The sequence below is a fragment of the Clarias gariepinus genome, chromosome 23, assembly GCF_024256425.1.
Source record: "Clarias gariepinus isolate MV-2021 ecotype Netherlands chromosome 23, CGAR_prim_01v2, whole genome shotgun sequence".
In the NCBI taxonomy this organism is placed as follows: domain Eukaryota; kingdom Metazoa; phylum Chordata; class Actinopteri; order Siluriformes; family Clariidae; genus Clarias; species Clarias gariepinus.
The window spans coordinates 20,096,329-20,122,233 of record NC_071122.1 but is presented as its reverse complement, the minus strand read 5'-3'; the positions used below and the strand labels follow the sequence as shown (position 1 = coordinate 20,122,233).

Genomic DNA, 25,905 nt, shown 5'->3' with positions numbered 1-25,905 from the left:
CGTCTCTGAGATGTGTGTGTGTGTGTGTGTGTGTGTGTGTGTGTGTGAGAGAGAGAGAAAACATGTTTGGGTAGAAATAGCAAATTCTTCTTTAATGACAAGGGAGTGTGTGTGTGTGTGTGTGTGTGTGTGTGTGTGTGTGTGTGTGTGTGTGCGTGTGTGTGTGTTTTCGAACGGGCACGCTGCCCTTGAAGAGCTGCAGTCCAGTACCTTTCCTGCGAGAGTGTACTCCCGTCACGCAGGGAGGGAGAGAAAGGAAGACTGGCTGGGTTAAGATGGAGTGCATAACAACACGCCATATGCTCTCTCACACACACACACACACACACACATCTAACAGTGAGTCTCCATACACCGTAGCATATAAACAGAACAGCGCGTGTACATGCACACATACACCTGTGGATGCGCAAACACGCTCCTCTTTATCATATAAGCTGGAATATGGCACATGAAAGACGCTGACCGTGAGCGCCGACGTTCTTTGTAGTTAGCTCACGTTTTCCGCCGCTCGCAGGCGCTTCATGGTGAGATAACGATAGCTCAGTCCATCACAGCTCCTCCGTCCATCACCTTAAACTCACTGTACTTTTTTTTCCCCTCATTTCTTGGCGTGTTATGATTTATGATCGTTTCTGTTTTTAAAGGTGAACTTCAGCATTTTTCAGTACTAGCTTGTGTGTGATTAGAACGGTCAAAAATCACTCTCAATGGTCAAAAACAAAAGCAAAATCTACTCTGTTATAACAGAAGCCGAATGTGTTAGTTATTGAGTGAAGGTTGTAAAATATCCCTTTAACGTCTCTCTCTCTCTTTCTGTCTGTGTGCGTGAGTGTAATTCTCACGATTACTTGTATTTTCATTTTTCTTCTAATCAGAGTCTGGGTGGTCATAAACCTTGCCCCCTCCCCTCTATTTTTTTTTTTTCTTTCTTTTGCTCCCCTTTTACTCCGCCTTCTCATCCATGCTCAGCTAGACATTTCCACACTCACACCAACATGGCCCGGAGCAACCTCCAGGCTCTAATCAGACTCCGACTTCATTTCAGCACTCAGGAATAGTTCAGGAACAAAAGCTAAGGATAAAAAGGAGCTCATTTTATCCTTTTTGTTTGTTTCGTCTTGGCAGCATGTCAAAAACGTTTTGGATGCGATTCAGGAAGAACGAGAGCGATGGCGTGAAGGGGTGGGGAGTTCAGAAGCAGGACGGATTTACGGAGGCGTATCAAGGGAGACCCGGAGGCCGGGGTGGATCGCTCACGCTATATGCCGAAGCTTATCGTCAGATCGGAAAAACAGGGAGCACAATGTGGTTATGACGCATACGCTCGCGTCTTTAGATCATCTCTTGATCACCGTACACATCTGGTTACTTGCTATACAAGTGATATCTCTGATGTTACATCGTAACAAAAAAACGTATATATTAAAATTCTTTTACATCGTACTGTGTGTTCGCCCTTGAAGGGATCCGCACTTTGCACTTCCTCAACTCCCACAAGCTGGCAAGATTTTATTAAAACAGACACCAGCAAAGGTTTTATTATTAAAACTGAATCGAGCTGTGAGAGTGAAACATCGTTTAGAAATACTCTTGAACGCCTTAATGCTCTATGTGAAGACGTTTAAGAGTATTGAAAAGAAGATGTAAAAACAATTAAGTGTTTAAGCCTAAGAGTTACTAAAGAATTACTAAAGCTTTCTAACAACCATTAATTTCTTTTTTAAAATAAAAAAAGTATAATAAATAAATCCAGGATCTATGAAAGTTGGTAAAGCGTACCTCGTGGCATCACACACAGCTAGCTAACGGACAACCAACAACATTTTTCACTTGTCGTTGAGTCTTGACTTGACTTGATCATAATCAGAATCACATCCCTTTACAAATATGATTTTAATCGATTGTTTATTTAATAATTTTTGCATTTGCGAAGCACCTGATCCTCTGGAATCAGAATCACAAAAGTAGAACACAGTCTGATTGCAGGACTGCTTTAACTTTCGGCAGTAAATTCATCCTGAGTGAAGCGGGATGCGTTCCAATTCAAGCCCCAAGGCACTGGGTTGACACAATATTAACCACTTTTAACTTACGGGGGAAAAAAACAAAACAACCTTCTGCTCTGCGATCGCGTATGTTTTTTTTCCCCCCACTGTTTGTTTCGCTCAGCATGCTAATGATCTTTACTTCTTTTGCGTCCTTTCCTCGTCGCTTCCTCAAGGCCTCGTCTAATTGGCCGCATCTCTACAACAATGTCTATTTAACGTGGCTGTTCAAGGTTTTCAACATATTAGCGTTCACCTTCTGTCTACCATGTTTTCTGCCCACCAACACACATACACACACACATGTACACACACACACATTAATCTTCTACCACTCTATTACGGTCAAATAGCTGCAGGGTCAGGAATGGCCTTTTTTTTATTCTTTTATTAAATGCTTTTTTCTTTTTCTTCTCCTAAGAGTGCTGCTTTCTGAACACGCACCGCACTCGGCTTCGGACTGGAGAGGACAAGAAGTAGGATAAAAAAATAAATCTCAGGGACCTTCATGCTAACCTGGGTTTTTCTCCCCCACCCAGTTTTCTGTCTCATCACTATCTGCAGTGTATTGCAGTTCTGTGTGTGTGTGTGTGTGTGTGTGTGTGTGTGTGTGTGTGTGTGTGTATGTGCATTTACTTGCTTAGCTCAGTTCTTTCCCCACTACAGCCTACCGTCCTTATCCATCACCATTAAAGCCTGTTGTTTAGGATGTTGGAGCAAAACGAACATGTCCCACGCCACACAAACACACACACACACACCCGCACACATACACCAATCACCAATCACCCTGTTTTCCCCCAAAACACAAAGCGTCACAGCACCAGACGTCTGCACACAGGCCCGGTTTACAGCAGGTCTTAGGGATTAGGAAAGGAGCCACGTTCGTGTCTAAGTGCTCCGAGTAAAGCCTTCGCTAATCCCAGCAGTCGAGCGCACGTTGTGTGGATCTTAGCGTTAGCTAACCTGCTACCACACCATGACCAAATCTCTTATTGTTTTGTTTTTTTTGTTTTTGTTTTGCTTTTGCCCAAGGAGTCTGTCATGTTTTCTTTTCAACACAATTTTGTGAAGAAAAAGCTCAGTGTGCTGTAGTATAGCCACCATCTGGGAATCGAATCCGAGCACATACGCAAACTTTAAACAAACACAAACAAACGCACACACACACATAAACACACACACACACACAATACCAGAGGACAAAAAAAAAGTGTGTTTGGCTCCAAAACCCTCATAGCACCAGAATGAAAATAGCAACTATGCTAATAAATATATATTATAAATATATATCAGGTGTTATTGCATCTTCTCACGATGCCTCTGGTACTTCTGAATTGTTTTTACTTTTGATATCGGAAAGGAAAGGTTCTTTAAGTGTAATATCCAGTCTGGCAAAGCCAGCATTAGATTACATTATTGTGTCAGGAAACCTGGCTTTTCTGACATAACATTATTACCAAGACTACAGCTGGGGTTTAGATTTATGTGATTACACCACGTAAAAACATTTTCTGTCCTTATTATCTCGAACGCAACACACAAATACTGAATGCACAAAATACATTTGGTGATATGCATGGGATTTATTCTGCTGTAATTTTCTCTTCTTCTTTTTTTTCCGCTCTAAGAGGTTACTGCTTGTTTGTTTTCTGACCTACCTTATGAATAGCATTTAGGTAATAATACATTACTGCTGAAACTACTCATTTTGTAATTATTGAACGTGTTTATAACCCTAATAAACACATCTTGAATATTTTATCGCAGAAATGTGGGTGCAGCGATTAGCGAACAAGCAACTAGCATGATATACGGGAGCTTTGGTCCCAGGACCCAATTTTCCCTAGTTACTTTTTTACATTAATCCAGACAAATGTAATCCATTTCAGAAAATAAAATAGTATATTATATTATATAATAAATATTATCCAGGAACAAGGTTACAGAAGTATTTAAATACAACAAAACTAATGGTTGTAATTTTTTGTGGGTTTTGGAGATCTCCAGAGAGCAGTTCATTAAACAAGTAGAGATCTGAGGAACATCATCTTCAGGTGTCCACTCTCTGCTACAGTATATAGACCAGGGGAATATGGGACGCCAGAATTGTCATGTTCTGATTATAGGGACAATAGGACCCTGGGAAACATAGGGATGAGCCCTGATGTACTGTACATGCTACCAGCTAGTATTGTTTTAATTCTTATCTATTCTTAAATCGTAGCTCTTAAAGCTCAGAACATTTTAGCCATTTTTTTGGCTATTTCATTTAATAAACATACAGTATATAGGGCTAAGGATTGTGCAATATAGGGTGACAAATTTTTTTCTATATATATATATATATATATATATATATATATATATATATATATATATATATTATTTTTCCGCCCAAAATAGGCAATATGATAAACTTAATTTTTATTCATTTCAACCAACCCAACATTTCAAAAATGAATAACACATACACATGATCACGTGTTTTTATTGTTGTTTTTTATGACTCATTTCTATAATTAAAAGCATAATTATAATATTCTTGTTTTGAGAGTTTTTGCGATGTCATTCCCATATCCTGTTACTGGGAAAAATTTAATATTTATATTACTATTATAAAAGTGATGATAATTTTTGTTCTACCTGAAATCCCTAAAAACCCAAATACACAGTTTGGAAGCCTGTCTGAAGCCTCCTCGTAAACACCCCCGGCAATGCTTCCATATAAGCACTTGTTTTTGGTTTTCTGTTTTTTGGTCATTGACCAGTGTGCTGTGTTTTAAGGGTTTTAATATTTTTAAAGCGTTCCTTTAATAGCAGATCTTGTCGATATGTGTGAACATGAATATGCAACATATTTCCACCCTTTGGTTAAATGTAGCTAGCAAGTGATCTAGCTAGCTTCTTTATCTCAGGAAAGTCATGTGTATTAGTTTTTAATCAGCCGTATAACTAGCTAACGTCGTTAAAAAAAATCCCAGTTATAAAACAAACGTACTGTAAATCCAAGGAAGTTTGTTTGTTTATAGCAAAAGTCCTGAGCTCTAGCATTTCAACCCTCCCACCAGCCCAGCGCTAATTCTATAACCAAGTCAATCTTTTTTGAATTTACTAGTGCAATTCTAATATAGTTCATTAGCTATCGAAGCTCTCATAATTAGCTCGCTTGCTTTACGACATTCACTCTCCATTCTGTATTAACATTAATGATCGTCTATTAGCATTAGCGTTAGCATTTCTAGGTGCAGCAGCGCCTGTCCTAATGTTGCTAATGTTACCGTTAGCAACACTAGCTTTGCCTTCATCGTGCCCGGTCACAGGAGGACGAGCTGCACTGTTCCACCCTCTACTAATACACACTGCGGTTGCTCCTAGGTCATAGATATGTGTGTGTGTGTATGTGTGGTATGTGTGTATATGTGTGTGTGAATGTGGGTGTGTGGGTGGGTGGGTGGATCATAACCATTGAGGCATGTTACGAATGAAAGTCATCTCACGCATTACCATAGGCATTATAGTGCGCGATTGTGCCTGCATATTTATTAGCCCTCTGCTCCATTAGCGCTGGTAATAGGAGACTCTTGAACATCACAAGTATCAGTAGAATTAGTTTAATTAGCATCGTTTTGCATGCAGTGGTTCCCCTGTGGCTGTAGGTGCGTGCGCGTGTGTGTGTAGGTGAGTGCTGGGTGCATGGGAAGAAGGGAGAGAAGAGATCTGTGTAAGTGTGTGTGTGTAGAAGGTGGCCATGGTGATCTGAGAGAGCTGGGCAGAGGAGGGGCGGCATGGAGCCAGGCAAGGTTTGGAGAAGGCATGACGCAGTCCTCAAAGAGAGCGAAGGAGAAAGAGAGAGAGAGAGGGAGTGATAGAGAGGGGGTGGGCACTCTGGTCAAACAGAGCCATCTACTGGCCATTCAGTGACTGTGTGTGTGTGTGTGTGTGTGTGTGCGTATGGCAGTGAACAGTAATGAGAGGGTAAATATTATATCAGACAGAGAAGTGTTATTTGCATTGGCCACTTATTTAGTCCAGTGCCATGTTGGTCCACATTTGTCAGTTTCGGGTTTCTGACCACAGCGCTGCTGTTGCCTGGATATTCTGGATCCCGTCTCATTATCGACGGCACCCCTGATGCACCTCACCCCATACACTCATATCACCGTGTCACCGAATGATGCACCACCCAAATAGCATCTGCTCACAGGGGGGGGGTCTTTTTAATTGTTGGAGGAAGTAGAGAGGAGGAGTGCAGATACGGTGCACAACAGCACAGGGGCTACACTCACAGGGGCTACACTCAGTAATCTGACACCTGCAAGGATGTTAGACTCACCTGATGAAATGGCCGAGTGTATATCTAAGAAAGGGGGGGGCCTGATTACACGATAAGACATTTGAATTTGAAATAGATTTGTTCCATGATATTGGGTGTGTTTACACCCCGGAAGAACTAGACTAGTTAGAGGTACTCGGTACCTGGTGTCTGTTTCTGTCAGTCCAAATGAATCTGTGGCCTCTGGTAGTCTGTCAGTCCTAATGGACAAGGTGTGTGTGTGTGTGTGTGTGTCAGTCTAAGTGAAGTTGACGTTGTGTTTGTAGGCAGCCAGAACTAGTGAAGGAGGCATGGCCTTTATTTAATCAGACACTGAGAAGAAGGCGGGCCTCTGTGCCTGTCAGTCTCAGGGAAGGAGGCGTGGTCTCTGTGCCTGTCCGTCTCAGAGAAGGAGGTGTGGCCTTAGTGGCTGTCAGTGTCAGAGAAGGAGGTGTGGTCTCAGTGGCTGCCAGTGTCACAGAAGGGGGTGGGGCCTCTGTGCCTGCCAATGTCAGAGAAGGGGGTGGGGCCTCTATGCCTGCCAATGTCAGAGAAAAAGGCGTGGCCTCGGTGCCTGTCTGTCACAAAGAAGGAGGCGTGGCCTCTGTGCCTGTCCGTTTTAGAGAAGGAGGTGTGGCCTCTGTGCCTGCCAGTATCAGAGAAAGCGTGGCCTCTGTGCCTGTCCGTTTTAGAGAAGGAGGTGTGGCCTCTGTGCCTGCCAGTATCAGAGAAGGTGTGGCCTCTGTGCCTGTCCGTTTTAGAGAAGGAGGTGTGGCCTCTGTGCCTGCCAGTATCAGAGAAAGCGTGGCCTCTGTGCCTGTCCGTTTTAGAGAAGGAGGTGTGGCCTCTGTGCCTGCCAGTATCAGAGAAGGTGTGGCCTCTGTGCCTGTCCGTTTTAGAGAAGGAGGTGTGGCCTCTGTGCCTGCCAGTATCAGAGAAAGCGTGGCCTCTGTGCCTGTCCGTTTTAGAGAAGGAGGTGTGGCCTCTGTGCCTGCCAGTATCAGAGAAGGTGTGGCCTCTGTGCCTGTCCGTTTTTTAGAAGGAGGTGTGGCCTCTGTGCCTGGCTGTTCTAATAAAGGAGGTGTGGCATTTGCATCTGTCACTTTCAGGGAAGAAGGTGTGGCCTCTGTGCATGTCAGCCTCAAAAAGGCCAGTCATCATTGTGTCTTTGGGGTGGGAATCGAAAAAAGTTACAGAAAGCCGAGACCAATGGATTTGCACGATTTGGAGAAATATAATTAACTAAACTCCCATGGGTGTCAGTGTCAGGTAAATATAGCACTTGTGCATGATACCAGTGAATAAACACATTAGTTACAGAGCTCCACTCATAAACACATCATTGCAAATTTGTTCCAGAACTAAAGGCAGTAATCAAAGCCTCGTTGACCATCAGCTAGCAAACAATAACAAATATTCAGCGCTTCAGATAAACCGCACATGCATGTGTACACAAGAGTCACTTCTTATTACAGTCATGCAGAGAAAAGAATATTACACAGAGTTGCGATGGTGGGTAGTAGATATGTCTGCACTAATGCTTTGTTGGCATAATGGATTTTTAATTAAATGTGAAATTTGTAAGACTGCCTTATTCTGTGCCTCCTTCACAGTTTACATACAAGAAAAGCTTGTATGGATTTATACACCGCTTGAGCTGAACTGCCGGTGTTTTATTTTATGTTTGAGGGCGACCACATCTTACTGGTCCACACAGACACCCACCCACACACACACACACACACACACACTGGCAGTATGAATGACCTGCAGGCAAGTATATATGAGTTTGTGGATTATATTATTCACAATGAGGCCATGGGGAGCCATGACTCACACTCGCCACAATTACAACGCTCTTCTTTTTCTCCATTCGATCACTATCTCTCACCGAAGCTTTTCTGTTGCACATTCTCTTGGTCTCTTTGTCATTCAAAGCAGCAAATAGACGGCCGTGTCATAATCAAAGCTTCCATTATTAAACACCTGTCTCTCTCTCTCTCTCACACACACACACAGCCTGCAGCAGTGCTCCAATCAACATGCAAGTTCAGCCTCTGAATAAAACAGCCCTGGTGGTGCGATGGTCCCGCCCTGAGATCACCTACGACCCGCCCATAGTCAGCTACCTCATCTCATACAGCTGGACCCGAAACGACGAGGAATACGAGGAGACCTACGTCAAAGGCAGTGACCAAAAACTGGTGAGCCCACAGTGTTCATTTGGTCTGAAAAAAGGTCAAGAAATAACAAAATAATAAAAATAAAAAAATTTATTTTTTTATGTCAGTAAAAGTCACATGGGCACTTTATAATGTAGTTGCACAAGCGATAATGCAAGCAAATTCATTAAAGAAAAAAAAATGTCATGTGTAAGGACGAGCATTACCAATGTCTGCATGGTTAAAAAGAATTAGCGCCGCTCCTTTATGTTTTTCATTTAATTCACATCACGTCAGAAAAGCATACGCAAATTTTCCAGTCGAATTTAAAGTGAAAAAAATACTTAGCACCTGGAAAAAAGTTCAACTGCTCTGTTAAGACCCTGACTGCCCACTTAGTTCACTTTTTATTTCACTGTGATAACCACAAGTTCAGCATATATTGGCTTCTTTTTATGAGCTTTAAAGAATTTCTGTGTGGTTAATAAGCGTATTGTTTGTTCTGACAGCGCAGGAAATGTTTGTGGCTGTCGCTTTTTATCCAGACGTGATCTCCGAATTTGGCGGCTTTTACTGTCTGTCCTTCATGTTGCATTCAGTCACAAATTAATTAAAATCCGTTGCCTGCATTAAAAAAAAAACATAAACCATGGAACTTGAAATAGACATACTCTACATGTATCAAATATGCTTATGTAGGACTGGGTGTTGAGTTAAGCAGGAGGAAGGGGTGCACTTGGTAGTTGTTGTACAACAATGTTGAACATTTCTTAACCGTGGCTTTCACACAAAAAGTCTATAGTACTGTAGTTCTGGACCGATTCTGATTTCCGACTCCTGACTTTGGACGAACCCCAAGAAAAAACAAAACAAATCAGTAGTACGTCTGGTTCTGTTTTTTTTTCTATTTCTGTTGTTATGAAATTTAATATTCAGAAAAAAGCCCATGGATCACCTTGAGTATGTTAGTAAAATACAGTATGAGCAACAAAAATAATAACATATTTTTTGCATATCAGTTGCTTTGTCAGACTTTTAACATCTACTGTACATTCTTGATCGGATGGAAAATATTCAGCATCAGCAGAAACCCTATGCATACTAATAAAATGAATGACTTCTAGTCTGGTGTGTGCCACCTGTCTGAGGCAGCGAGAAAGCCGCCTAATGGTTTGGTAAGGTTAAAATCACTGGGCAACATCAGCAGCTGCCTTATATACAGCATGTGTAGGAGCAGGGATAAAGTTTATTATACAGTATGTCAAGGTGACACCTCAACTTAAAAAAAAGAGATCATCCTAGGTAGGGAGATGCTCAAGTAATATCGATCACTTTTACTTACCTATTATTGAGATATGGGCAAAAAAGAAACATACAGTAAAACCTTGGATTACGAGCATAGTTCGTTCCGGAAGTGGGCTTGTATTCCAAAACACTTAAACCAAATTTAATTTTCTCATAAGAAATAATGGAAAATCTAATTATTCATTCCACAGCCCAAAAAAATAAAAAATAATTAACACAAAATATAAAGTAAACATAAAACAAATTAACCCACATTTTACCTAAAAAAAAAAAGTTAAAATAAACCCCGACAGATAAGTGTTTCCATTTGTGCACGCATTCGCTTTTTGTGTGTGTGTGTAGGTGTGAATCTAAAGTAAGCTCCCCTCTCTCTCTTCTCGTCTTACAGAGTTACCCTTCCTCCACTCTTTTTAAACACACGTGCACACAACGGAAACACCATTTTATCGGAAAAATAAACAAGAAATCTCTCTGATGACACTCGATTGAGCGACACAGTAACATAAACACTGCTTTAAAGTAAAAATAAAATAAATTAACCTGCACTTTACCTTTGAGAAAAATCATGACATAGCAGTGTTTGTGAGAAAGATGTGTGTGTGTGTGTGTGTGTGTGTGTGTGTGTGTGTGTGTGTGTGTGTGTGTGTGTGTGTGTGTGAAGGCAAAAGTAGAGGGTATCGTCAAAACAAGTAGCGCATGCGTGCTACGTGATACTCTGTACTCGTAAACCAAGACTTGTTTGTTTTTCAAGTCAAAATTTATTAAAAATTCTCGTCTTGCGAAACACTCACAAACAGCGTTACTCGCAATCCGAGGTTTCACTGTAGTTCAGTTTACGAAAGCTTTGAGAACTGTAAGTAGTTAGAACTGCACCAAGTTGTTAAAAAATATCTTCAGAAAAAGTCCTGGAAGCGATTTCATGTGATTAAATCAGCTGCCAATTTTAAATACGTTTCACTTTTTCTCTTTGGCGTGATTTCATTTGGGACAGACTTTCAAGGAACATAAGGTGCTTAAGCCAAGCTTGGCGAGTTCTGCTCCTTGCAGTTGGCTGTTTCGCCTCTGTCAGGGATCTGTGTGTGTGTGTGTCTGTGTGTGTGTGTGTGTGTCTGTGTCTCTGTGTATTAATCTCTCATATACATGTACATTATATCTTCCCACTGTACCACAGATCAATGACTAAATGCCGCTCATGCCGAGCCGCTCCACTTTGACGCCATTAATCTTACACTGGCCGCCAATATAGAATAAATTAGAATAATGCGGACCTTATAGGCATTCAGAAGCTAATACAGTATTCATCGCACTTCTCTCCGTCCCCGTTATCGTTGAAGCAGCACATAAGGTGCATATGCAATAACCCGCTCCCACCTGCGGCCACACCTGTAGTCATTTGGATGCTGCTGTAATTATCCAATGAAGCTTGCTCGCTTGCTCTTCACCGTCGAGCTAAAAAGCTTTTAAATCGGCCCAGCTGCGGATTATCAAACACATTTCTGGACATTAGCAAGGAAGGGGTCTCGGCAGGAGCAGCTGACCTTGATGTTCTGCTTTCGGATATACTTAAGTGCTATTCACGAGCCTCGAACCGCTTAAGAAGAGCATCTGGGTTTTACCGTCTCTCTCCCCGCACGAGGGTTTATTTTGTAGCAGTCGGTATGCGGGTGGGCTAGAAAGGTGTGTGTGGGGGGGATTAATGAGGGGACGTGATTGCTGATTTCTTGCTCGAGGGTGATGAGAGGTGGAGATGTTTTCCCTCTTTTCTTTCTTAGGTTTTCCCTCCTCGTGATCGGTAATGAAATCACAAGCGCCACGGAGGCCTTCTCCACATTCACATCTGCCCACAATCTACATCCCTTCTGTCACTCTGCCTCTCTCAGCATCTCTCTCTTTCTCTCTCTCCCTTTTCTGAGCTTCATTTCCATTTTTATTCTCAATTTCCTCCCAAGACACTGCAGTTATCTGGGTCACATTAGGGACCGCTGTGGCTTTATGAAGGGGGAAAGAAAAAAAAAACTTCCACCAAATCAACAAAGAATCCACCGAAGGCTTGACGACGCTTCCAGCACGGTTTTAGTAGACAGGGAGGGGAAGAAACAAAACAGCATTTTCAGCGGCGTTAAATCGAGCAGGACCGGTTTGGAGCAAAGCAGAGAGGGAGACGAAGAGAATTTGCCTGATGTGAATTTTGGATGCGTGTGTACACTTGTAGTCACTGCTCATACATAATGACTTTTTGGTGTGGGCGTGGTTTGGAACAGGGGCACTCATGGAGAAGGAAGAGAGAGGCTGATGAAAAGTTTCAAATAAGGCTGTAAAGCGATACGAACACAATCTACAAAATGAAGTGAAAACGTTAACGTTGGCTTTAAATTTTTCTTTTAAGGTTTAGCAACCATGCAAGCGCACACTGTATAGCTGGATAAACTGCTGTTTATCTCTAATACGTCCCTAAAAACCTTACTTTTAAGCATCGACCCATGTTCTTTCTGAACGGGTCACATGACCTGATATGCAAGCATCTGCCTCGAAGCCAATATTACCCAATATTAGCTCACAGGACTTAATCTTTGAGCGGTAACGAAGAAAATCAAGAAGTATGCGATATCTTAAAAATCGTCTCTAATCAGATTTCACCTTCAAATTTTCCGACGAAGTCAACTAAACAGCATCTGTTGCCTCACATCTTGGAACTCGTCCTCCAGAAACTCATTATAAACATTATAACCGAGGTATTAAATCACCCGGATTGTTCGACTCTCTCTCTCTCTCTCTCTCAGTTCAGGATCTGTATCTCGGATTCGCTCTCCTGTCGAAACATTTTAACAGTGTTAAATAATTCATATGGCACATACGCACAGTGCGTGGTTTGTAAATGAGCATTTCCCTGTTCATGTTTGCTGAAAATACGAGTTAATTGTCCTGAAACGTCTGGGTGTGTAAACGAACGGCCCCCTCAGCGTGGGGTCTGCTCCATCTCCCTCTACTCTATCACTATCTCTCTCTCTCTCTCTCTCTCTCTCTCTCTCTCTCTCTGTCTCTCTTTCTGTCTCACTCATTCTCTCAGTTACTGAAGCGCACAGACCTGAGGGGCAATGAAGGCTCCATGAACCGAAAGAGAAAAACAGTGATGTGATATGTAAAAAAAAGAAAATAGGAAAAAAGGAAAAAGAGAAATATAGAGAGAGCGACTCCTGATCTGAACAGGAGGTCAATTATAATGTCTCAGAGATGCTCCATTCCTTGTTATGCCTAGATGCTGTAGATGTGTAACGTACATACTATGTACTTTTATGTTGAAATAAATTTAGCATGCTACTATAGATGCTACCAGTGACAGGAGCATCTTAATCAAATGTAATTAGCTACCCAATGGTATCTAATAGTGATATATCCAATATAGAGAGCTGCACGGCATTACACCGGTGGAGAAAACCATAAAAAAGTAAAAGTAGCTAGCAGCTTAGCTGCCTTATAAACCTAGCAGTAGTACATTAGCTAAACGTGATGTTTCATAGCTAGCTCAAGACTCTACTGTAACTCAGTAGGTCATAAACAAAACCGTTTTTTATTTTTTTTTATCTTCTTGTTTTTATTTCCCAGAGCATTTGAGCAGCCCTCAGATTGCTCCACAGCTTTAAAAGCACACACACACACCATGAGAAAAACTGTTTTGATAAAATAGTAAAATGCTCTGTGGATGTTAGCTTGTTGCACCTATCCTCCTTTTGTGCTATGAATCAAACGCACCCTATGTCTGTGTGAAGATAACACACTCACATCACACGCTCCTCTTACAGGAAGTGCGCCTCTGCTCTGCCTCGGAGCCCCGGGAGAGCCCGACACTTCGCTCCTTTCATGTCTGTACATGCGTGTCTGTGTGTGTGTGTGTGTGTGTGTGTTCCAGGAGGCCGTTATCAAACCAGTTTCTCCAGACGTGCTGTATCTCTTCCGAGTCCAGGCTGTGTGCTTGAACGACAAGCGCAGCGACTTCAGCCAGAGCATGCTCTTCAGAGGTAAATGCATGCACACACACGTGCACAAACACACACACACATACGCGTTTCCCAGCACTTCCTTTTGTCATATCCCTGTGTTTGCTTTTGTCGTTTCAGCAAATACCACCAGAATATTTGAAGGGACCAGGATAGTGAAAACAGGAATGGTAGGTCCATCTCCGTCCAGCAGGTGGCAGCTGTATCTCCTTGTTTATTACACGCATGCGCACACAAACACACACATACTGTATAGTGATGAATTAGGATTTTTCCCGCCAAGGAGTTTAAGATAAAATGATTTTTTCATTTTTTTTCAGAGAACCAGAATATGATTCCTGTTTGTGATAGCTTCACACACACACACACACACGCGTGCCCTACAGATGATGTATTTCTTTAATATGTGGCTTAAACGATTTCATCTTCAGAACTGTGTACAATCATTCAAATTGCACAGATGAATTATTAATAAAAGAAAATCACCAGGAGATGAATGTCCAAGCTTAAGAGCGTTAATAAAAGTACCAAGGACTTTTATATCATCACCGTTTTTATTACGGTGATTATGTTAATATTTCAGCTATAAAAAGCAGGAAAAAAAGGAACATGCAAAGTTCTTGTTGCATTTATTATATTCACATAAAAATTTCATTTAATGTAATTTAAAATTGAATTGGCTACTTGTGGCGCCAATAGTTTAATCGAAATAAGAAGAGAAGCCCTGCCGTGTGTTCTGTGTTCAAACTTTTCCCCTATCGATCCCTGTTTAGCCCACGGTGTCTCCCGCGTCCTCGGCCGACATGGCTCCCATTAGCTCCGGCTCATCCACCTGGACCTCGTCGGGCCTGCCCTTCTCCTTCGTCTCCATGGCGACCGGCATCGGCCCCTCCTCCAGCGGTAGCCAGGCGACCGTGGCGTCCGTTGTAACCAGCACTCTCCTGGCAGGCCTGGGCTTCAGCGGCGGCGTCATCTCCTCCTTCCCCAGCTCGGCTTGGCCCAGTCTCCGCCCTCCAACTCAAACCCCACCCACCACGGCCGAACAGACTGCCGCTACCCCCACCCCAGAAAACGCCCAGAACCAAGGCGCGGATGACAACGCCGGAGTGGAGAAACCCACCAAGACGGAAGGCGAGGAGGGGGAGAGGGACGGCGAGGAAGAGGAAGAGAAGGACGAAGAAGAAGACAAAGGCGAAGAAGGCAAACCCGTAAAGAACGCCCCGGACGACGTCCAGACGCAGGTGAACAGTTCGGCAGACCAAGAGCCTCCAACGACAGCGCCCGACTCCACCGCCAAGGAGAAAGGAGGGAGAAGGGACGAGGAGGAGGACAAAGCGGACAGGAGGAGGACATCCACGGTACCGCCGGACACATGGACGGGGACGACAGAGGAAGAGGAGGAAGACACTGTGACGCCCAGCACAGAGCCGATGATTGTGGGGAATAACAGTGCGGTGCTCCCTGCCCCAGAAGCCCCTCCTAAGGGTGGGAAGAGCAGCATGGGGGACAGGAGTCAGTGGCCCTTCTCCTTTCATACAGGTGAGTATGAACTCGCTAATGCCATCTAGTGGAAAATATGTGCGGCACAGGCTACATACTTCACTGTGTGTGTGTGTTTAGAATATCTATATATGATCAGATTTTGTTTCACACCTGCTCAGTGTTCTCTCTCTCTATTGCCTGGTTTGTTTTCCGTCAGGTCGATTCAGAGTCTAATCACGTTCTTGTTTTTTGACATTTTTTTTAAACGGTTTGGCGCAAATTACAGGAACACAGAGGACAAGATGTAAACACGGTTTCCAGCGCCGATAAAAACATGAGCACTGCGACAAACCCAGCATGAGTTACCGTCAAATATTCCTTGTGTTCTGTTTAAAAAAAATAATAAATAAATTTAGGTAAGATAAATTATACAGTAGCCTAGGAGTTTTGACTTGGAACATGTTGCGACTGTAAGCCACCAGAGCAGCAGCCTCTTTCTCTTCCCATCTCTCTCACACACACACACACACACACCAACAAAAACCATGTTGGAACATAATCCAGCAGTGACATCAACAGCTTATCGTCTTCAAACGCACAGTATCTCCTCTCTCCCTGATTCTCCTCCTCATCCGTGTCTCTGTCTCCGTGTGCGCTTGGGAGACATGATCCTGGCCTAGTTCTGCTGCAGTCCAGAGAGGATGAGAGGAAACAGTGTCTCAGCTGCATGGGGGAGGAAAAGTCTGAGGAAGAAACTTCTCCATTTTTAGCTCTCTGGCACTGGAGTTATGTTTGGCTCTGCTCTACATGTGTGTGTGTGTGTATGTGTGTGTGTGAGCTCTCCCCTCTTGTATACCAGTCCTGTTTCTTTGGCTGAAGAGGCAGAGAGCACACAGCATCAGCAGCTTGTTAGCATAGCATCTTAGCGTAGTGCTGTAGCAGCAGGGTTTCATGGAGCGCGGCAGGTTTGGGAGCTGCGGCTCTGCAGGGTTTAGGGCCGTCACGGTCACCTCTGAATCACTAACATGGGCTCCGGGAATGATTCTGCAGTCTGGAGCTCTGGTAGGCTCTGTGTGTGTGTGTGTGTGTGTGTGAGTCTAGTTGCTGCATAGCACGATCGTGATATGAGAGAGAGAGACAGAATAAGAAATCATTGTCAGTTGCTTGATAGGTTTAAAGCATTAGTATTAAAATATTCTTTTTCAGACTGCAGTCAGACAGGAACAGTAAGATCGAAAAGAGGGTGTGTGTGTGTGTGTCTGTGTATGCATGCATGCATACGCGCGCATGTGTTTATAAGAGCGTTCATGGTGCGCGGTGTTACATGAGTAAACAGGGCAGAGTACACACACATGCGCTCACTTACACACACACTCACAGAACATACACAGAGACTCACATGACCTCATGGTATTTTTGAGCTATGCTGTTAGAAACTTTTGCAGTGCATGTTTAAAAAAAAAATTCAACATAATATTTTTACCAAAAAAAATTTTTTTTTTATCATAATGGCTAAAGCTTTTTTCCAGATTCACAGATAGAATGTAAAGCATTTAAAATGACATCACCATTTTATCATGTGTGTTGACATTTTTTGACACTTCCTGCAAGGAAGTCAAACCGGAAATTTCTCGAGGAGTGAAGCAGTAAAACCGATTGACATTCACTTGGATGTCATGATCCTTGAAAATCGACAAATAACTTGTCGGTAACTTGCAGAAGAGACGCGTCTGTCTGTGGGAATCGTACACACAATCATTCACCGAAGCCACTTCAACTACTTGCGTCTGACCATTGAAAGGGGTTCCTGGGAGGCCAGCGTTTTAGACATGAAGCAGGCAGTCTGATCATGATCATGGCTCCGGCGTACTGAGAAAACCTTCTACCTCTGTGGTGTCCAAGCACTAATGAAACACTGGGATAAGTGCTTTAAATAAAATGAGTTTTTACTCTTATAACTGGTGCTCTGGTATTCTGCTCAATCAAACCCCCCCCCACACACACAGTGAAATTTCAGAAGATTTCTGACAGTCTCAAAGCGTCTCTGATGTACAAATATAACCAAAGACAGGACCAGAGACGACCGTTGACATCCGAGTGTCATGTTGGATTGCATGTTTTTTACTCGGGTACACAGCGTTCCTGTCGTCCCTCACTAGTGTAGCGCAGGTCAACTTTCAGCTCGCAGCACAGTGCAGCTTATATAAATAAACCAGGCAAAGGTGCTAAAATATGATTTCAGTAAATACTGACTGTCACAGCGGTCACTGTATCTCTGGAGCTTTATGTGCATCGCCGTAGGAAGGGCATGTGGAAACGGAGATATGGGAAACACTAAAGTTCTTTCCTGTGATAAATATTTTACAGTACATCTAGCAGTATTGTCGCTCCAACTGTAAATCCGTCTGATGGTTTTTGCTGTAATGTGCATGTGTGTGTTTCAGAGCGGACGATAATCTCCAATATGCGCCCGCTTCCCGGTTCAGGCAGGATGGAGTGGATCATTCCCCTAGTAGTGGTGTCGGCTCTGACCTTCCTCTGCCTCATCCTCCTCCTGGCCGTCCTCGTCTACTGGAGGTAAGAGTCAACGAGATTAAGGATATGACCCTTCACCTCGAATGTACTTGATCGGCCATGATTTTAGGCTGTTTTAGTCGGTAAGTAGCTGATATGCAGCTTATCGCCGATGACTAGTTTGTCACACATTCGGCTCAAACTCGCATCAGGGTGTTTAATGGTAGATTAGATAAACAAACTCCGAACATGCCTTGGCTGAGCGACTGTGTTCTGGATAAGCCGTTTCACTGGTTCAGTTGTCGTACAGAGCCACCAATTCACTTTCCAGGTGATTCGCCAAATTAGATTGAATCCCTGTCCTTTTGTGTTTTCTGTCCCTTTCCTACACTTCTTCTTGTAGTTGGATCTTCTCATGTTTGTATGTCATTCATCATGTCAAGGACCTTGGAACCTTTACAGCACTGTGAGAGCAGAATATAAGTGTGTGTGAGAAATCCAACCCATGTATGACTGTAAGTAAGATGAAGAGGGTCTGCAGCCTTCCCTCAGGACATCGCCGTGGCGATGCAAGTGCCATAAAAGCGGGTTACCAAGGACCTGTTGTCATGGCCTTCACTTAGGCTTAGTGAAGAAGGATCCTAAAGAGGTTTGCAGAGAGAGAGAGAGAAAGAAAGAGAGAGAGGCAGAGAATAATAGGTAAGAGAGACAGAGACAGTAAATAGAGAAGGAAGGAGAGAGACAGTGAGTGAGATGGTAGAGTGAGAGAGGGAGACAAGATGGACATTGATGGAAATAGGAACAGACAAAGAATACAGAGAGACTGAGAAAAGAGAGATGGAGGATTGGGAGAGATGAAGAAGGAGAAACAGCAGGGTAGAGAGGAATAGAAAGTAAATACAGTGCATTGCAAAAGTATTCATTCCCCCCGAACCTTTCCACATATTCCAAATTACAACCACAAACAGTGGTTTGTGGTTGTAATTGTATAACACAAACTATACTAATAAATGTATTTTATTGGGATTTTATGTCATAGACCAGCACAAATTGGCACAGAATTGTCAAGTGGAAGTAAAAACTGTAAGTGTGGGGTGTGTTTGTATTCAGCCCCCTTTACTCTGATCCCTTCCAACTAAAATCCAGTAGGATCCATTGCCTTCAGAAGTCACCTAATTAGTAAATGTAGTCCAAATGTAGTGTATAATTTTATTTCAGTGTAAAGGAACACAACAGACAGGTCACAGATAAAGTTGTGGAGAAATTGAAAGTTGGGACATATTTAAAATATATATATATATATATATATATATATATATATATATATATATAAATATATCCCAAGCTTTGAACATCTCATGAAGCACTGTTTAATCTATTATGTGAAAATGGAAAGCGTATGGCACAACTGCAAACCTACCACGTAAACCACGTGAACTAACAGGCCCGGATGACAGGCATGGAGAGCATTAATATCCACTGCAGAGATCGACAGCTCAGGTGGGAGAATCTATCCACAGGACAACTATTGGTCCACAAATCTGGACTTTATGGGAAAATATCAAAAAGAAAGTCAATTGTTAAAAAAAAGCAGTTCCATTTGCAGTTTTCGACAAGCCATGTGGGTACACAGCAAACGTGAAAGAAAGTGCTCTAGTCAGATGAGATCAAAATGTAACTTTTTAGCCCCAAATGCACTTACGACTACTACTACACCGCTCATCACACTGTACACACCATCATCCCCATTGTGACACATGGTGTTTGCAGCTTCATGTTGTGAGGATCCTTTTCTTCAGCAGGGACTGGGAATCTGGTCAGAGTGGACGGGAAGATGGATGGAGCCAAATACAGGGCAATCTTAAAAGAAATCCTGTTAGAATCCACAAAAGACTTGAGACTGGGCTGAAGGTTCACCTTCCAGCAGCACAACAGCCCTTAACATACAGTCAGAGCTACAGTAGAATAATTTAGATCATTTAAAGCATGTTGATGTGTTAAAACGGCCCAGTCAAAGCCCAGACCTAAATACGATCGTGAATCTGAGGTGAGATTCAAAAATTGCTGTTCACAGACGCTCTCCATCCAATCTGACTGAGCTTGAGCTATTTTGCGAAGAAGAATTGGCAAAAAAAATGTCGCTTTGTAGATGTGCAAAGCTGTTAGAGACCCAAAAAGACTGTAATTGACCCAGCGGGACTTGCATTCAGATATTTATTTGTAAAAAAATTGTGAAACTAATTTTACCATTTTCCTTTTATACAATATTACATTTATATTTAGCACATTTACATGATTAAATGTGCAAAAATTCAGGGGGTATGAATACTTTTGCAAGGCACTGTAAGACTGGGAAAGTAATCACTGAATGAGGGATCACATTTACACTTTTAAAGGTGCAGTTTGTCATTTTTAAAAGTCTTAGACTATTGACATAATTTATAAGAAACACTGTTTTGCAGCATTTTCAGGTAATACATCTGAATATTTTGTTTATTTTGATCTTTTTATTTCCTCCCGAACGAACCAGCTCATTTCATTCCTTTTTCTGTGAAAAGTGGTGCATGAGGTCTGTGTTGTTCTCCCGAAAGAAGACTCTCAAAATGACACACCGCTCCTTTAAAACGTGTTTCTCGTTTCTCTTTGGCGAAGGTTTAGGAACGTCCTTTTGGCTTCATTTTCTAAGTTTAGAGTTTTTTTTGGATATCTGCCTTCCTTCATCACCTCCGTTAGAAATAAACAGGAATAAACACACCTCCTTTTTCTAAGTGTCACGAACCTAGCGATTAGCATGCGCTGCAAACAAAACAACATTTTCTTTCTAATTAAACAATGTCCTTTTGTTTAAAAATCGCAGTCTGTGCCCACGCAGTGTGCAGCACAGTTTCCCCACATGTCTGAGACTGCCTAGAGGGAACGCAGGAAAGGCTTTATTTCTCGCGAACTAGTCCAAGATGCACGTCTGGTCTGTTTTTCATTTCTGGGAATCTCTTTCCCTCAGCTGTGCACTCCATCTCCCAGAAGTGTGCGGTGTACTCGCTGGGTGTTGGTGTGTTTACTAAACAGCTCTGCCTCGCACAACAGCTCGTCTCCAGGTCACAGCTCTCTGTCCTGAGCACACACGCTCACCCATCTGCTCACTCTCACTCTCAGCTGGAGACCAAAACCCTCAGCCCATGCACTGTGTGTGTGTGTGTGTGTTATCATACATTATGTGTACGCGCAATTATGGTTGTAGTCACTATGCGGATGCTTTACTGTATAGTCTCGTCATATACATACACACACAGTTCTGTGCACATGTACAGAGATTAGCCATACATAACTTCACTCTAGCCATCTAGCTCATGTTACGCAACCCTTAACATTTAATATTAATTTATGAATTTAATTTTATTATTGAAAAAAATAGTAAAACTAAAAAAAAATGTTCATCACTCATTTTCTCTCTCTCACTCCCTCAACCTCTCTGCCTTTGTGCTCTCTCTTTTTGTCTCTATTACTTTTTAACCAACCTTCTTTTTTCTCTCTCGCTCTCTTTTTCTCTCCTCATCCCTTTTTTGTCCTTCTGTGTCTTTTCTCCTGCTCTGAATGTGTGTGTGTATGTGTGTGTAGATCAGGAGTCTCTCCTGTGCTGTGATGGACAGGGTTGGGCTTTACCGAGGACTGCAGCTCTGACGTTAAAAGCCTTCCGGCTGTCAGCAGTCCATTCAGAGACATTTGATGAGCTCTTTATCTGCCAAGAGACGCACAATCGTTCTTTAATGGACAGATTCAGTGCATCAGCAGCAATGCTTATATAATCTGTTTACTCAGAGTTCTGGTTCAGTGTTAATGTCTTTTCCTTGTGCAAAATAATTATTTTTTTCTATGGGACCAGTTTGATTAATTTTGTAAAACAGAACGTCCTTGATTGAGTACATGATTGTTGTCATAGTGACAACTAACTTAAAGAGTTAGATCATTTTAGTCAAACTCAATAATTGGAAGGAGTCTCCAGTGTCAGTTGGAGGGAAAGTTTTATTCTTCCACTGTGTGGAAAGTCTTTTTTTTTACTTTGAGAGAGAGGTGCTTCTGAGGGACTGACTGTTGAAACATTTCTTTAGTGGCCTTTCCAAGACATTAAATGTAGCTTTTAACAGAAAATGATTCTATATAAATCTATAATAAGTTGCCACTGCACTGGTGCCAAAGAATGCTATTAAACACAATATCTATCAAAATTAGACTTTTCTATTAGCCATCCTGGAATGTGATATATGGTATGACTGTTATATGTTATGACACAATAACATGTGCAATTCATGTCTCATAAGTGAGATTTTAAACCCAACAGTGCTGCAGTGAATATTTACACTAAGCTCATATCAATTTATCCAAAAGCAAATAATGTGAGTAATTTACATTTCCACTGAAGTATTTGAATGTCCTCTGTGGTGAAGCCGTGTATTTAAGTATGCGCAATGAGGCGTCCTGAACACTGTATCACTGAGTCATGCGCTTATCGTCTGAATATCTCATCCTGTTATGCCTCTTATACAAACCGAATGAGGTCAATTGACCTTTACTCCGTGAACGATTCATAAACGGTTGTGCATGCATCCTCGCAGAACGCCGCTTTTCACAGCTCTTAAATCTCCCACCATGCCGATATCCTGTTTAAGTTCCTCAGCCGTCCTAAGCGCTAATTAATGCTTGGCTACGGCTTCCCGTGCTCGGCCTTTGTCGAGCAGAGCAGGCGTGTGGAGCACAGAGAGAGAATTTCAGCACATGAAAGAAAATCAGGGGGTCCCTGAGGAAACTTAAATGCTGGTCTTTATGGCAAGGCTTGTCACTGACCACAAAGTATAAAGAGAGAGTTAAAAAAAAAAAAAAGGAAATGGCACTAAAGGAGTGTCCAGGCAGTTGGGTGCGTGCGTGTGTGTGTGTGTCTGTGTGGGTGTGTGTGTGACAGAGCAAGCTGCAGGTGTTGGGGGAGGAGGCGTAGTGTTGTGCAAAGTTAATCCTATTGCTTGCTCTTAGGACTGCCTCTCTGTCACCTCCCTGCACTTCAGCAGACCTGAGATCGTCTGACCTGCGCGTCAAGTCAAGGACAGACCCGCAGTGGGGCTGTTCCGGGGTCAGTGTTTTTACGCGGCGCCATGTGAAACTGACCCCAAGAGTTAAACGAGCGTGACACAAGAGGGACCCTCCCTCAGTCCTCCTCTTCTCTCTCTCTTTCTTTTCGTCTCTGTCGTCCTATCAGTCACCGACAGCATGTCAAAGCTTCTGCCTCTCTCCTTCTTTTCTCTTCAGAGTCCTCGTTCTGTCGGAGGATGAACAGAATGTGTTCTCTCTTGTGTGTACACTACAGGTAGGAAGACAAACCTGCTTTCTTCCATTCAGGACACTTAATGACTACAACTCGTCTCTCTGGTTTTCTCTCGCCTCCTTCACACTCTCTCGATATTTTCACTTGCTTCTCTCAGAGGTGTTATCTGCACTGTTTTGTTGCTGAGTGAGCCAGAGAAGCAAAACCAGTTTTTTCACGTTCTGCTTTTGGAACTGGAGCAGATTCTTCCTGACACTCGTGTTGTTGTTGATGTTGTTTCTTCTTTTTTTTCCCGCCGAGAGCTGTGTTCGAGAGCGTCTGCTTGTGTCATCTTTTTTTCGCCGGATCTGTGTAGACTTAGTGCTCTCTCTAAGGTCTATCGTACTGCCATATTGTGTTTATTTTGGAAAAGGCTTTCTGGAGATGATGTTTCCGTGTGTGTGTGTGTGTGTGTTTAGTTAGTGTTTGCTCTTTGGATACGGGTTGAAAGTTCACTTTGATCCTGGCCTCAGTCTTTCACTTCTGTATGATGATCAATCCCCAAAGCGGATGTTACTCACCGTGACTAATCCATCACACTTCTTTTTTTTCCTCCCCCTCTGAAATTATCTATCACTCTGTTTGCTTTTATAAGCATATAATTATGGTTTTCACTTTCCCGAACTTGTGAACTAAATCAGGGCTGGATTGTTCATTTTAACAAGTGTTAATGAGCTCTCTTTCTTACACAATCTCTTTCTTCTTCTTCTTTTTTTCCCCATGTATGGATTAGAAGGTGTTTTCAGACTGCACATTTCTACGTGGAGGACAGCAACTCGCCGCGAGTGGTGCCCAACGAGAGCATTCCAGTCATCCCCATCCCCGGTGAGTTTCACCTGCTCACCAGCACAGTCCTGCTTCAATCACACAACGTTTATTAATTGTTCTTTATAACCCTGAGTGTGTGTGTGTGTGAACACATTAATACCACAACAGCTGAGTCTAATGTCTTTTCAAACCCAATATTTATTATAATCACACATACTGTATATGTAAAGAAATATATATATGGAAAGTAAAGAAACAGAATGAAAATAATTTATTTGCATGTTTTAAGTTTTAAACTCGAGGAAATATCTTGACTAGTCAATAAAATGTAGGAAAATAAACAAACAAACAAATTAACCAATTCCTAAGTTTTAACATAAATACACTGTACATAATTATTATAACTAGCGGCTAATAATTTTAAATTGTAAAATTGTAGTTAACCTATTGATTATACCTCATCATAACTTATTATAACTTATGAAGGAGATTCCTTTATTCATTTAACACCCAAACATGTGCTTTCTTAACATTTAAAACTTTTTTAAGTCCTTTTTTTCCTTTTACATAATTAAACCTAGAGACATTACACATATATAAAAATGTACTTGTGTACGAGCCTAAAGAACATTTTCATCCATGTAATGTTTTTCTTTTAGTTTTACTTTTAATATAGCCCTGAGTCACGTTTAATGTAAAATCAAATCCATAAAAATGTAAAGATGTACAAATATTTATAAACAAGGCCTCAGGACTGGCGCTTTAGCAGCCGTTATTAGTTATAAACGGGTCAGTGGACACGTTCACACCCCGGGACACTATCATCCTGACCAACGGCCATCTTTCCAGATCATGTTTTACTCCAAAGCTCAGAACACGGGGTGCGCGTTTATGAAAGCGCACCAAGCCGTAACACGACACTGTTTACACTGTTTTGTGTTGTGTATTTTACTCTGGTACCTTAGAGCTTGGCGCTATTATTCATCCTCTACCTCACACACTCGCTCATACATTACCCAGCGCTCTCTGTTGCTCTTTCTGCCCTTTTGCACTTTGTGTAAAAATAATTGGAGCTGTCTTGTGGAGTGAAAAGTGTGTGTGTGTGTGTGTGTGTGTGTGTGTGTGTGTGTGTGTGTGTGTGTGTGTGTGTGTGTTTGTATATATATATATATATATATATGTATGTGTATATGTGTATGTGTGTGTGTGTGTGTGTAACTATGTAAGAAGAGATGGAGTGGAGTAAAGATTATTTTACTGCCTGATCCAGACTACTACTCTGCTAGATTAGGGTAATGACCCTTAGACATAAAAATCCATCATGGCATTGATTCGAACATGAACAGCGAGTGATGAGCTCTTCACCCAGCTAATAAAGATGGGTAAAGGATTTCAGCCCGGCTCCGTTATGATTCTTGCAAATCCTCTCTGGCTTTATAACTATTATAGTTAATAACAGCATTAGTTGAATCGATACAACTTCTGACAAAACAAATATCAGACTCAGCAAATCTGTTGCAATTATTGAAGTAAATAATTCCCATAGACACAATGCACAGTGTGAGTGAATACACAAGAGAACTGGCAGCTTGCTTTTTTTTCTCAATAACAATCAAATATTATCGTGACATCTATAAGAAACTGAATTTAAAAAATGAGCCACTGTGTGTGAAGTTACCTGCTGAGCATGCTTGAGTGTACATCTTGATAATGCATTCATTTTAACTCCAACACTTCTACCTTTTACACCACTCTTCACCAATACCTTAAAACTACCAAAAAATATTTCTCACTCTCACACTATCTGTGCATTGGCTGAGGCTGAACAGATGGAGGTTTGAATCATTAATGCTTTCCTGGCAGGTTAAAGTCATCAGTCTTTCACCTGGATTTGATGGGGAATGAAAATTAATATTTCCTGTTTTCATTTGTCTCACTGGAATATATAGAAAAGTAGGTACTGAAA

At 42.1% G+C, this 25,905-nt stretch overlaps 1 protein-coding gene across 3 annotated transcripts in view; it reads left to right on the top strand.

Annotated features, from left to right (window-relative positions):
- ptprga (protein tyrosine phosphatase receptor type Ga) overlaps positions 1–25,905 on the top strand; it is a 252,060-nt gene that overhangs the window by 207,807 nt on the left and 18,348 nt on the right. Inside the window, exons 9-15 of one of the 3 annotated variants that reach the window (XM_053483754.1) lie at positions 8,383–8,567; positions 13,738–13,846; positions 13,946–13,995; positions 14,599–15,364; positions 17,752–17,884; positions 23,136–23,174; positions 23,905–23,996. In XM_053483754.1, coding sequence (XP_053339729.1) covers positions 8,383–8,567; positions 13,738–13,846; positions 13,946–13,995; positions 14,599–15,364; positions 17,752–17,884; positions 23,136–23,174; positions 23,905–23,996 — 1,374 coding nt within the window. The remainder of the gene's footprint in view (positions 1–8,382; positions 8,568–13,737; positions 13,847–13,945; positions 13,996–14,598; positions 15,365–17,751; positions 17,885–23,135; positions 23,175–23,904; positions 23,997–25,905) is intronic. The other 2 variants (XM_053483753.1, XM_053483752.1) reach the window with 2 other exon arrangements.